Source organism: Vicia villosa, unplaced genomic scaffold (assembly GCF_029867415.1).
Source record: "Vicia villosa cultivar HV-30 ecotype Madison, WI unplaced genomic scaffold, Vvil1.0 ctg.000318F_1_1_1, whole genome shotgun sequence".
Taxonomy (NCBI): Eukaryota; Viridiplantae; Streptophyta; class Magnoliopsida; order Fabales; family Fabaceae; genus Vicia; species Vicia villosa.
Genome location: NW_026705139.1, coordinates 68,344 through 83,290, shown reverse-complemented (window position 1 = coordinate 83,290; position 14,947 = coordinate 68,344). Strand labels below are relative to the sequence as shown.

Here is a 14,947-nt window from a genome sequence, read left to right as displayed (position 1 = left end):
TCATACTTGTATTTTTTTCATAGCAACACAAACTATATGTACCATAGCTAAAGTATGCGATTTGTTAAGGTGGTGAAGACGAATCTGAAAAATGAGAACATTCACCAAATGAAAAAATGAGAACCCATTTTTAACAAGAAACATAAACGAAATCGGATCATAAGTTTAATGAACGAACCTCAAGGTAGCGATTGGTGAAGACGAATCTGAAGGTTGCAGTATGTGTGAAGAGTGACATGGATGTCAGAGTTATGTTTTAAGAGAGAATAGTGAAATATGTTAGAGTTTCCTTTAGAGAGAAACTGTTGTTATGTATTGGGCGACGAACACTTTCGCTTATATATTAAAAACATATCACTTTTCATCACGGTTGACAAGAAGAACCGTGATGCGATGATTGAACTTTACACCACGATTGAAAATAATAACCGTAATGGTATACAAGTAGCTGGGATAATAAAGTAATTGAGATTTGAATCCTATAACTCTTGGTACATTTCACTACGGAGTTTAACAAAGGCTGTAGTGAAATACCTTTTAGTAAAAACAAAAAAAAAAGGCAAAAAACATGTTTTCTGTAGTAGTGTACCTATCTCTTTAAAAATAAAGTTACCTCATAGTCCAGTCCATGTTTATAATATTTTTTTTTATGTTTTTATTATAAAAAGGTGAATTCTTTATCTACCCAAATCAAAAAATTAGGTAAGATTACCTCCTGTGTAAAATGCTTTGAAAACAACAAATAATTGTAATATTTAATAAATAATTAAATGTGTTATGATTAGATGATATCATGTGATTGGTTGAAGGTACATTATCCAACTTTTTGTGATAGTACAAAAGTTGTCCTCTTTATAAAAAAATTCAATTTTTATTTAAGAAATTTCTTTACCCACCTCCTAACCTTCTTAGTCTCCTCTGGCGAATTTACTAAAATACCCCTTGTTTCGAAAATACATTTCCGAAAACGTACTTTTATTGAAAAAAAAAGTGTTTTCGGAAATGCACTTCCGAAAACACGAAAAAAAGGTGTTTTCGGAGATGCATTTTCGAAAACACCCCCTTTGTTTTCGGAGATGCATTTTCGAAAACACCCCCTTTTTTGAGTTTTCGGAGATGCATTTCCGAAAACACCCCTTTTTGGGAGAGGGGTGTCTTCGGAGATGCATATCCGAAATATTCTAAGACCAAATTAGTCTTGGAATGTTTCGGATATACACTTCCGAAAGAATTCAATAATTATTAAAAAATTAAAATCAAGGTGAATCAATACAATTAATAGGTATAAAATCAAGGTGAATCAATAAAATGAAGGTGAATCAATAAAATCAAGGTGAATCAAAATTTCCTAAACAATTTTAAAGTTAAAAATTATTTTACTAACTTATATAAATCAAAAACATTTTAATTTCATAAGTACATTTTGAATTATATAGAGTTAAATATAAAATTTATTCATTAAATAAAATTAAGACAAAATCTTTTTTTAATTTTTTTAAACTAAATAAAAAATTATAACTCATTTTTAATTATGAATCAGAATAGAAATATATAAATATATAATAATAATTATTAATTTTGTAAGTGAAATATATAAATATATAATATATAAATATATAATAATTATTATAAATTAAAACACTCATTTTTTTAATTTTTATAATTATTATGTAAATATATAAATATATTTATAATTAATATATAATAATTATTATATAAATATATAAATATATAAATATATAATAATTTTTATAAATATATAATAATTATTATAATACAAATATATAAATTAAAACACTCATTTTTTATTTTTTTTGTAAATATATAATAATTATTATAAATATATAAATATATAAATAAAAAATTATAACTCATTTTGTAAGTGAAATTATTTTAATTTTTTTGATTAAAATTATTTTAAATTTTAAAATATGAATCAGAGTATAAATATATAATAATTATTATTCATAACTCATAAATTATATATCAAAATATATAATTATTATTATTCATTACTCATAAATTATATCAAATTTATGATATGTGAATTAATTAATATCCTAAAATTAATTTTTGGGATTTTTATTTTTTTTTTGTTTTTTTAGAGATGTATCTCCGAATTGATTTTGAGATTTTTTCGGAAATGCACTTCCGAAGTCTGGAAAAATTTAGAAAAAAAAAATATTTCGGAAATGCATTTCCGAAGCGGGGTAAAGTGGTATTTTCGCTGGGGTGACCCCCATAGGGAGGTGGGTAAAGAAAAAACCTTTATTTATTAAATAGTTATTGGATTAATATATTTATTTACTAGTAATTATTAAATTAATATATTTAATAAATAAAAAACAGTTTTTAATAATAAAATACCTATAAATGAAATAAAAATTAAAAGACTTAAATGCATTTTCAGTCCTCCAAGTTTTTCAATTTCTCGATGTTGACCCCTCAAATTTGAATTGCTTGATTTTAGTCCCCAAAATTTTTCAATTGTTTGATTTTGACCCCTCAAATTTGAATTGCTTGATTCTGGTCCTCAAAATTTTACAATTGTTTGATTTTGATCCTTCAAGTTTCAATTGCTTGATTTTGACCCGTCAAATTTATCTCATTTTGTATTTGATAATTCCCTAATAACATATAGACTAAACTTTGATTTTTTTCCCTCTTTTCTTTTTGTTGTTTTTTCCTAATTTTCTTCACTACAATTCTATTTTTATTCTCTTTTTAATTAGTTAATTTTTAAACATAATATCTTGAAAAACTTAAATATTCGATCAACGTATATCTAATGACAAACTGCTTAGACAATAAAAAAAATTACTAACTAATTAAAATAAAATAAAAAACTCTACCCAATAACTCCCTCATATTTAAGCATAAAGTCTCAATGTCTAACAATTCTATTTGTGATATAGAATTTCAATCTTTCTACAAGAGATATTGTAGGTCTTTTCCTTCGTGCTTATTCTGATGCGGATTAGGCTGACGACCCCACAAATTGTAAGTCTATCACAGGGGTTTGTGCATTTCTTGGAGATTCTCTTATTTATTGGAAGAGTAAGAAACAAAATATTGTCTCTCGTTTTTCTATAGAAGCTGAGTATCGTGTTATGACATCCACCACTACTGAAATAGTTTGGTTGCGTTGGCTACTTTCTGATATGGGTGTCATTCTTTTCAAGCCAACTCCTATGTATTGTGATAACAAAAGTGCCACTCAAATTGCACACAACTCGTTCTTTCATGAGCGTACCAAATACATTGAGATTGATTGTCATTTCACTCGTCATCATCTTCAGCATGGGACAATTACTATACCGTTTGTCTCCTCCATTTTGCAGATTGCTGATTTGTTTACGAAGACGCATACCATTAAACGTTTTCATTTTTTGATTGACAAACTCTCGATGCTCTCTACTAATGCATCTTGAGTTTAACGAGAGATATTAGTTATTATTATTATTAATAATATTATTATATTGTTTTATTACATATTTGTAAAAATAGTTAGGTTTTTCTTAACATTTACTCCCTCCAGTCCTTAATATAAGAAGAAATATACTTTTTAGATTCATTGTGGAATTAATGTATATGGACTGTATATAGTTCAGATACATTAATTCTACAATGAACCTAAAAAGTAGTTTTTTTCTTGTATTAAGGACCAGAGGTAGTAGTATTTATAGTTTAGTGTAACCCTTATTTAGTTAGTTTTTGTTCATTCTATTGATTCAAGGTCTCACTCCTTCTATATGTTTCTATATATTCACTGATGTTAACAAAAATGACTTGTACATCATAAACCATTGCCACTTGCTTCATAGTATAAAATCATTCTAATTTGCCATTTTGGGCGGAAGACTATTCTTAGTAAACCTCTTTTCCCTCCAAAGAATACATTAAATCTAAATAAACAATAAATATCAAAATCAAAACATGAAGAAATGCAAAAACTAATGAAAAGAGGGTTACAATTTCCAAGAAACCCAAATGCATGCATCATCATATAAACTATAGTTAGGGTTAATAACTCATCCATATCAATTCTCTGGATTTGAAATTTCCATGGCGGGAGAAGAGAACGACTCAGTCACATATACAGTGAAAGTCACAGTCACTGTCACCATCACAGACGAACCAGTGTCTGATCGATCAAAGGAGTCGGTGGAGAAGAAGGACGAAGAATCAACAATACGTGATGACGTGGCACCAGGAGTCTCTTCCTCTTCTGTTCAAGTTGCTTCGCGTGGTGGAAGTAGTAGGAAAAGAAAGGTCTTATGCGATTCTGAAGAAAGCGAAGCTTCACAAGAGAACGATGAAGGTTCGTTTGCAAGTGATGACGTGGCAACGGTAACTGAACCTATGAATCGTGGCACTGAAACGGCCTCGTTGACGGATAATGAAGATTCTGTTGACGGTTATGATATGGAAGCTGGTGATTCATCTTCTGTTAAATTTGCCGGGAGGACAATGGAGGTCTGCCGGAGAAAGAAACGCGGAAGAACGAACAATGCGGAAATCGAGAATGAGGAAGAAACTGATGAAGACGATGACGTGGCAGACGGAGGCACTTCATCTTTTCAACTGGAGAGAGAAAATGTGAAGAGAGAGAAGAAGAAATCTGGTAGAAAAAGGAAGACTGATTCTAGTTCTGAAGAAAATGGTGAAGCTTCAGAAAAGGGGGAAGATTGTGATTTTGTTAGGGAAGAGAAGAAAACACCTGGTGGAAAAATTCAAATCGAAGAGAATGAACTGGTCTCTGAAAAGAAGTCTGAGAGTGCTCTGTTGAAGGACAGGAATCAGGACTGTCCGGAAATTGAAACTGAAACGCCTTTGTATAAAGATAATGAATGTTATCCTTTACGAAAAACTAGAAACAAGAAGCCTGCATTAGTTGAACATGCGGTGCCAAAATTCAACAAGAGAAATCCTAAGGTGCCATCACATGATCTCTTTACTCATTTATATTTCAATTTGTAGATATATGAATATATAGTTTGCACAGTGTATAACATTGTGGTTCTATTATTGTTTCTTGATTAACAGTGGATTGAAGAGGAGTCCTTAATGTGCCATCAATGTCAGAGAAATGATAGGGGCAGGGTTGTCAGATGCACTAGCTGCAAACGGAAAAGGTTTTGCATACCCTGTATAACTAATTGGTACAACTTCATTTACTTCTGTTTTGCTTTCTTAACTTGATTCCTCGCGTGTTGGTTATCTTGTTATCAAATATGATTTGTTCAGCTCCGGGGTGACAATCTGACATCTCTGTTGTATTTGGATGTAATTACAAGTATTACTATTATTATGTTGAAAAAATATTATTGGTTTGGACTGTGTGTGGATGATGAATTTCTGACCAGTATATGTTTTTTTATGATCTCTTGTTAAGGTATCCTAACTGGAAAGAGGACAAAATTGCTGAGGAATGCCCGGTGTGCTGTGGTAATTGCAATTGCAAAACATGCTTGCGATCAAGTGTACTTCTCAATGTAGGTTCCCCACCTTCATTAACTATTCCAGTGATTTTTCTGTATTCCACATTAGAAATGTGATCATCTGGTTCATTATAGGAAACTAAACACAAGACAGAAACCGACAGAGATTATGGGGTTGGTCTCTCCAAGTATATGCTGAAAGAACTTCTTCCGCATTTGAGACGATTGGATGAGGAACAAATGGTCGAGAAGGAGATAGAAGCGAAAACACAAGGTATTTCTTCTTCCAAGAGTATCACATCTTGTAATCCATTTCCTCATGCTTTTTTCTGTATCCTCTTAATAAACTGAATTGTTTTGCCTATATTTCATGGTTTTGACTCTTTATTTTAGAATTAATTATATATTCCTTTTTCTTCTTCTTTCTTTTGGATTACTTATATAATTGCTATCCTGACTTGCACTATTTTAAATTTATGTTCTTTTTTGATTATGTGTTAAGTTTGTTTATCTTAGTTTCATATATTTTCCATTTTTTTAATTTGCTTTTGGGATGAACATTACAGGGCTCCCACTTTCTGAGCTAACAATAAAAGTAGCAGATTACTCTAAAGATGAGCGTGTGTACTGGTATTGTATTATTTGCTATGTTTTTGTTTTTTTAGTTATTCTAACTCTATACAGTTTTTAATTTAACACTTATTGTAGTGATAACTGCAAAACATCAATATTTGACTACCACAGAAGCTGCACAAAATGTTCTTTTGTCCTTTGTCTCCTCTGTTGCTGTGAGCTTCGTGGCGGGCAACTTCTAGCCGGTGCAGATCCTATTGAGTTTGAGTTTATCTTCCGAGGACGTGATTATTTGCATGGTGGAGATGAAGAGAAACAAGTCAGAAAAAAAAAACCTCGTTCTGCAGTCCAGCCTGAGATTCATCAATGGTCAAAATCTGGGTGGCATGCAGATACTGACGGTAGCATTCCATGTCCAAAAGCAGATAATGAATGTGATCATGGTTTCCTTGAAATGAGAAGGATACTTCCTCCAAATTGTATCTCCAAGTTAGTATGTAAAGCAGAAAAACTTGAAGAAAAAATTGAGCTTCACGATGCGGAGGAGACTCTTGATAATAGGTGTTCATGTTGGAAGTCTGTTAGGAGCGCAGATGGTACCTACAGTAACCTAAGGAAAGCAGCTTTTCGTAAAGATTCTAGTGACAACTTTTTATACTGTCCTAGGGCTGTAGATCTACATCATGAAGATTTAAAACATTTTCAGTGGCATTGGAGCAAAGGGGAGCCTGTAATTGTCAGTAATGTACTCGAATGCTCATCTGGTTTAAGCTGGGAACCACTTGTCATGTGGCGTGCATTCCGTCAGATAAGAAATACCAAGCACAAACCAGTTTTGGATGTGAAGGCAATTGATTGCTTAGATTGGTGCGAGGTTTGTTTGATTTTACAATCTTTAACATGGAGGGATTCTTGCTGGAATTCATGATTATTATCATTGTCATGAGATTCTTGCTTGAAAGTGACAGAAAAATTAACTGGTGCAATTCTGTACTGTTGAATTTCACCATTGTTTTTTGAATTTGGTACCTCCACCTTTTTGGGATTGAGAAATAACTTGGTGCATTTAATATTTTAAGTTACTCAACTTAGAGTATGCTCATATTTTGGTGGATTGTTCTACTTCTTCTATAAGAAACATTTTCTAGATGTTCCGCCAACTTGGTTTATGAAGAGATGTCTAATGAAATGCCAAATTAGGATTATGTGTTGGTCGTAATGTCTTTCTCCCAACATTTTCAACAAGTGCTACTCCTCACTTAATATTTTCTCATCTTATATTTCAAATTTATCTCAATTTCTTGGTGCCTTTTGTGCCTTTTTTTTTTTCTTCACCTTCCAAATTATTCGTTGTTGCCCTTGCATCCTCTTCATGCTGTTTTTCTAATGATTTTTTTGTCTGTTATTTTGCATGCTCATTGCGTGTTGGTGATGTTAGGTTGGACTTTTTATTTTAATGTTTTCTTGTTTAAAATGTTTTTGATCAGTTGTATTGTCGAAGAGAGTCGGGTAAATTGTATCGACAGTCTATTCTGCTCCTACTAATTTCTGCATTTTTATTTGAGGTTGTTGATTAAATGCAGGGAGATATTAATTGCCACCAATTCTTTACTGGGTACAAAGAGGGTCGCAAGGATTGGCTGAAATGGCCTCAGATTTTGAAATTGAAAGATTGGCCTCCTTCTAATTTATTTGAAGAAAGTTTGCCTCGTCATTGTGCCGAGTTCATATATTCTTTGCCGTATAAAGATTATACAGATCCTTTCAAAGGTGCTCTTAACCTTGCTGTGAAGTTGCCTGAAGGTGTTCTAAAGCCAGACATGGGCCCAAAAACATACATTGCTTATGGATTTGCTCAGGAGCTTGGACGCGGTGACTCTGTGACTAAGCTCCATTGTAATATGTCTGATACAGTATGCTTCAATTCTTAGTCTTTTTGGAACTGGTTTTTCTAGAATGTCTTTTGATGCTTGATTTAATTTTATATTATAGTAGTATTATATTGTCCTTTTTTAATTGAGTATCAACTTGAAATGTTCATAGTTTGTAAGACGCTTACAATGTTTCCGTAAGCTATTGCATTATGCAGTGTTAGTTTTGTAGTTTAGAGTACATGTTTTAATTTCTTGCTCATGTCTTTGATAATCCTCTAATTTGATTATTTATATATTCAATTTAATGTACTTTCACGTGTTATTTACATATGTGTTTTGGTAACTGATAACTTGAAAAATTATTCTTTTTATGATTAGTTGCATCACAAGGTTTTCTTTGGGACTTCAAATACGATCTATTCCTTTAGTTTAGAAAGTGTAATCAATATATACTCATCAATTGCATTGTCTTTTCTGATCAATTTTTTGTCAGTGCTTTATATGATTTTGCTTCGTGTCTCTGAATGTGTACTCTGTTAAGAGTAAAATGAAATGATATTTCTTTTATAATTTGACTTATTAGGTAAATGTGTTGACTCATATTGCTAAAGTTGAAATGGAACCTGAGATCATTAGTGCCATCAAGAAACTGACACAAAAACACCTGAAGCAAGACAAAAGGGAGCTACATCTACATGGTAATAATCAGGATGGACTAACCAATGTTAGCATTCTTGATAATTCATCGTCTTCCAGAAATGCATCAGACGGGCAAAATAGAGTTCGAGTCATGGATAATGAAAATGGATTATGCAAGGAGAAGGTGGTTGATCCTGTTCATCAACACTCAGGCGCACATAATGATGGCTTTTCTTCTGGATCAAAGCTCAAAGAGGTTGATAAAGTGATTCTGAAAAAAGATAATAGATTGTTGGTTGGAGATGATTCTTTAGATGGTGCTCTCTGGGATATTTTTCGGAGAGAGGATGTACCTAAATTGGAGGAATATCTAAAGAAGCATTTTAGAGAGTTTAGGCATGTCCATTGCTCTCCTTTAAAGAAGGTAAAATTATCTAAGTTAATTTTCTATAACCTGTTTGCTACCAATTACTTTTGCTTCCATCAACATGCTCTACAAATTTCCCTGTTTATGACAGCCCATTTGTAAGCATTGCTTAGCTTGTTTGTAGCATGCCTTTTCTGTTTTAAAAAAAGTTGTAGCACTCTTTTGCTATTGCAACTGTTTCTAGCAGACGGCAACTCCTTGTAAATTCCTCTCCGAACTGAGTTACATCAAGAAGTTTTTCTTTCACTTTTTCAAAAGATAGAAACCCCTTAATCTTCTCTTTACCTTTTCACTCACCTTCACAGTTTTTTTTCCTAATGATTGTAACATGGTAACATGGGCATTTTTTCTTTTCTCACAAGGGAAGTGTTCTCGTTAGAATCGCTCCTGCCTATGTATCCTATAAACCGGAATTAGTGTTTTACTTTTCTAGACCAAGTTATTATCAATAATCTTCAAAATTCCTATTATTTTCTCTCCTCCTCTTATCTTAAATCATACAGATACAGCAATAATCTATAAGTCTGTAATTAGTACTGATGCATAATCTTGATTCTATCCATTACTGAATCAAGATTAGTAATATAGCAGACCTCCAACTTTTTCACAATATCTTATATATGTTTTATATTTTTCTGAGAATTTGGAAGTGTATTTGACATCTGATGGCTGCTGTATGTAGAGGACTGGCTAGTCAGATGGTAGCTCACTCATTATGCATAGTGTATCTTGATCGACATATCATTTGTTAATATAGGTTATTCACCCCATCCATGATCAGACCTTTTATTTGACTCTGGAGCATAAGAGGAAACTCAAAGAGGAGTATGGTTAGTCGTTTTATAAATTTTCTTATGCTTTTGAGAAGTGGGCTGGTTTGATCAATTAAATTGGACCATTTTGTTGACAGTTTACCATTGACTTGTAGGAATCGAGCCTTGGACTTTTACTCAGAAGTTAGGAGATGCTGTTCTCGTTCCTGCCGGCTGTCCTCACCAAGTCAGGAATCTCAAGGTAAAACTTATATGCATATGATACATTTTACAAATTTCTTTTTTGGATATAATGTCTTGATTGATTTTCTTTTGACTCTTGTTTGAAATGTTCGCGTTAATGTATATTAATACATGCATTGTCTTTTTTGTAGTCATGCATCAAGGTTGGACTTGATTTTGTCTCGCCTGAAAATGTTGGTGAATGCTTCCGTTTGACAAAGGAATTTCGTAAGCTTCCGATAAACCACAGATCCAATGAGGACAAGTTGGAGGTCTGCTATATTACTAATCTTGATTCTATCCTGCTGTTTTTATGTATTTTCTTCTCCTGATTGTTGCATTGTCTTCTGTAACAGGTGAAGAAAATGACTATATATGCTATGCTTGATGTGATTGATCAATTGGAGGAAACAAGGTAACTGACTGCCAATTGGGACCTGAGTCACTTGCTTAGGTTCAAAGGTACATTCTTCTGAGTCACTTCCTTAGGTTCAACAATCATCAATCATTTGAAACATTAATTACGCCTGTTTTGCAATGTTGTACATTTAAGTTTCACTAATTTATAGTTAGGTGCTAATTCATTGGCCTATCTTAATCGTGATTAGGTACATTTGAAACATTATTTACCGACCTGTTTTGTAATGTTGTACATTTAAGTGTCACTAATTTATGCCCACATCAAAATCTTGGTTTGATTTAAGTTTACTGGAAAATACAATTGAGAACATTGTGAATGCATGATAATGAGATTCTATGCTGCTCTTGTTGCAGCATGTTTTGCAAAATGTGAGTTGCGGATTTGATGTCAGGTTCTGTGATTGTTTTTGCCAGCCACTAACACATATTTCTTTCATAAAGAGGATGATATTTCAATTTACAAATAAAGTATAATGAGTCTTTAGTGGGGATTTGAGAAGAAAAATATACTACAAATTATAAACTTATAATTACTGAAACTTCTTTAAGAGGCTAAGTGCCCACAAGTGAGCTTTTTTCACATTAATATTGTTAAACTTTTACTTTTCTATGGGAATGTACACCCTTCATTTTTTTTTTATAAGCAAATTTAATTTTTTACATTTATTTAATAAATGATGTATTTAGACTATATATAGACTAGATATATCATTTATTCAATAAATCTAAAAAGTTAAATTTTGCTTATAATAAAAAACGGAGGGAGTATAATTTACTCTTGACAAATCAACTTATATTAAACTTTTCACGTCCTTAAATTATCAATAGAACTACTCTATTTCTTGTGTCCAATATGATGGCATTTTTAGGGTTGCTATTCTTACATATAGAGTTGAAGAACCATTATATAAGTTCAAAATTGCCTTTTATGAATTTGAAAATATATTTTCGAATGCATCCCAATACACCAATTTCACGTAAGTATAATTTAGGAGCTGCCACACTTCGTGATTCATCTGATACTAAATGATTATAGAAATCATCACACATTATTTCGACATCTCTGTGGGGCATAGTTGAAGGAGCAGACAATGAGGTGTCTCTTGGAACATGTAGATACCCAAATTAGCGCAAGACTCGCTCAAGTAGGTGTGGATACGTCAGATGTGACCCACAAGTCAACCATTCAGAGTATAAGGCTATGTCATCCAAGGGACATGTTTGACGGTGATCATCATATCGTGTATAACGTATATCATTGGCTACATTACAGTCAAGGAGCACTCTAAAGGGCTCGGTCGCCAGATTCCCTCTAATTGAAACGAATGTACAAGCATGTAGTTCATTATGCAAAAGATTGTACTGTAAATGTCGTAACATTCAAGGCAACATTATTTGATTTGGACTCAAACTCCGTCTGAAGGTATATTTTTGTAAGTTATTACGGAGATGCATCTCCGTACTAGTTTTTGGAAAAATAAAGGTGTGACTCACTTACTAATAGATGGGGTGTGGAATAAGGTGCGTCCGACAATGTATTTTCAAATTCCAATGATATTTTTTGTTTTTCACAATAGTGCATGAGCACCACAAAAAATGAGAAAAGTAATGCCGAACTTTAATACCAATATTATGATTCAAACACATTCAATAACATTAAAGTGAATGAATATATTCGAATTTCTTAAAAACACATGTTAACAAATCTCAAAAAAACATGTGTAAATCTTGAAAATTTCATCACAAATAACCATGGTGTTTATAAATTTAGTTTTATTTAAAAATGAATTGAATGTAAAATAATTTATATTTAAATATATTTGTGTAAAAAGTAGGTCAAACAATAAATTTAGTTAAAAATTATATTTAACTACAAATTACAAATTTAGTAAACAAACTACAAATTATACTTTCAAATTATAATCAATTTTACAAAGAATATTTAAATAAATCAAATTAATTTATACTTAGAAAATATATATTGGCACATTTAGGGTTTGTTTGATTTGGTTTTGTAAAATTGTTTTTTTTTTAAATTTTAAAAATAATAATACTTGTTTGGTAGTCTAATGTTACAAAATAATTTTTGAAAATTATTCTATTTAAGAATTTTAAAAACTAAAAAACCAAAATAAGTTTTTAGAGGTTTTAGATTTTGGTTTTTAGTTTTGATAATTAGAAGAGGAAAAAACAAGAAAAGTTGATACAATTTTTATTAATGGCATATTTGTAATATTGTACGATTTTAAAATAATTTTTAAAAGTAGAATTATCAAACTTTTTTTTTCAAAACTCTTTTTAAACATTGATTTACAAAAATTTTAAAAGTGATATCATTAGTGAGTACTTGTTAGACAAGAAGGGTATCCCTAGGCTTAGGCTTTGTCGTTAAGGGGTTTTGACTTGGTCTCCCTTGTGTACTTTGTTCTCCTTTTTGTTTATTGATATCTTTTCTTTTGAGTTAAAAAAAAATCTCATTCTAACAAACCCTTTGTTTTTTTTTTAAGAAATTTTTTTTTGGGGTTTATCCACCATAAAATTGGTAGATTTCTTTATGGTATACATTATGTTTAATTGTGGGAAGAAAGTGAGAAAATAAAAATAGGTGAGAAATAGTGAAGAAAAATATGTGTGAATTAACATTATGAACTATTAATGCGGTGTTGCAAATTTTTCGCGCGATTGAACACAGAGGTATGAAGGATAGAAAAACACTTAGAAAGGGGGAGTTTGAATAAGTGTAGCTTTAAAACTCTTAAGATAAAAACAATTTGCACAATGATTTTTATCCTGATTCGTTGTTAACTAAACTACTCCAGTCCACCCCCTTGGAGTGATTTACCTCACCTGAGGATTTAATCCACTAATCACACAAGATTACAATGGTTTTCCACTTAGATAACCTCTAAGTCTTCTAGAGTATTCTGATCACAACCTGATCACTCTAGGAACACAATGCTTAGATACCCTCTAAGACTTTCTAGAGAATCCGATCACAACTTGATCTCCTCTAGTTCTTACAAATGAATGTAAACAAATTCTTATAAGAGTTACAATGCTTCTTAATAAGCTATTATCACAACTGTGATTTTTCTCTTAAGTTTAAGCTTAATCTCACTAAGATATTACAACAGTAATGAAGTGAGGTTGAAGATGAAGTTTGAGAGCTTTTAGAATTTGATAGCGTTTCTGTATGTTTGCGCAAAGTGTTGTATTCAGCTTCTCATCAGAACTTCTATTTATAGGCGTTTGAGAAGATGACCGTTGGGAGCATTTAATGCGTTGCGTGACCCGTACAACATTGCATTTAATGTTTCACTTTTTTGTCAACTACATCGAGCCTTGCTTTTCCTGCTTTAACTGACGTTACCTTTAATAGCTTCTAACGTTCCTTTTGTCAGTCAGCATAGCCTGCCATCTTGTACTTGCTTCTGATCTCATGTTTGTAGAAACAACGTTTGAATATCATCAGAGTCAAACAGCTTGGTGCAGAGCATCTTCTTGTCTTCTGACCTTGAAGTGCTTCTAGCGTGATACCATGAGAACTTCAGTGCTTCTGCTTCTGATCTCAAGTTCTTCTGATGCTTCAATAGACCATGTTCTGATTCTGCTTGACCATTTTCTGATGTCTTGCGAGAGCATGTTCTGATGTTGCATACTTGAACCTTCTGAGTCAGTGCTTCTTGCGCTGAGTTTGTGCATACTCTTTATATATTTTCTGAAATGGAAATTGCATAGAATTAGAGTACCACATTCTCTCAAGAAAAATTCATATACATTGTTATCATCAAAACTAAGAATATTGATCAGAACAAATCTTATTCTAACAATCTCCCCCTTTTTGATGATGACAAAAACATATATAAGTGATATGAATTTGCAATCAGAAAATCAGACGGCTAAAGACAATTACACAGTTATAGCATAAGCATACAAACATAGCGTGTGAATATGTCTCCCCCTGAGATTAACAATCTCCCCCTGAGATAAATAATCTCCCCCTGAAATAAATACTAGAAGAAATTTATAAATAAAAGACTTCCATGAGTATTTTCCATTTCAGTTGAGACGATCACATATGCTTAGAACTTCAGAACATTCAGAGCTTCTGCTTCTTGCTTCCATAGGACAGCTTTAGAGCTTTGAATTTCTTCTTGAATCATTGCATGCTAGATTGTATCAGAACATTGTTGAATGTACCAGAGCATCATCAGAGCATCTCTACATCCTGAAATGTTTCAGAACAAGCTAAACGACAACAGTCAGAGCATGAATGAATCAGAACACAAAATATGTATCAGAGCATATAGTATGTGTCATAACACAAAACAAATTGCATCAGAACACATAAAAAATGCATCGAAACATATATCAGAACATATAAGGGATAAGAATGTGTTATAGCATATTCTGCCACGAGAGTATCAAAACATTCTTCCTTCTTTCTTCTGATCTTGAAGCTTCACAACACTCAACTTGCTTCAAGTTCCATGAGCATGTTTCTATATAGAATTGCTTTTCCCCATGTCTTTGCTTCTCATGTTGAGCTTTTTAGAATGTCTTCAATCCTGCAAAAAA

The 14,947-nt window shown here is 32.0% G+C and overlaps 1 protein-coding gene across 1 annotated transcript; it reads left to right on the top strand.

Annotated features, from left to right (window-relative positions):
• The first annotated feature begins 3,973 nt into the window (after positions 1–3,973).
• Positions 3,974–10,686, top strand: LOC131626663 (lysine-specific demethylase JMJ26-like). Its single transcript, XM_058897499.1, has 12 exons — positions 3,974–4,935; positions 5,047–5,162; positions 5,396–5,495; positions 5,577–5,715; positions 6,008–6,071; positions 6,150–6,888; positions 7,598–7,927; positions 8,472–8,951; positions 9,712–9,784; positions 9,883–9,968; positions 10,102–10,221; positions 10,306–10,686. The coding sequence occupies exons 1-12, from the start codon at positions 4,066–4,068 to the stop codon at positions 10,366–10,368; spliced, it is 3,180 nt and encodes a 1,059-aa protein (XP_058753482.1). The 5' UTR covers positions 3,974–4,065; the 3' UTR covers positions 10,369–10,686.
• The last annotated feature ends 4,261 nt before the right edge of the window (positions 10,687–14,947 follow it).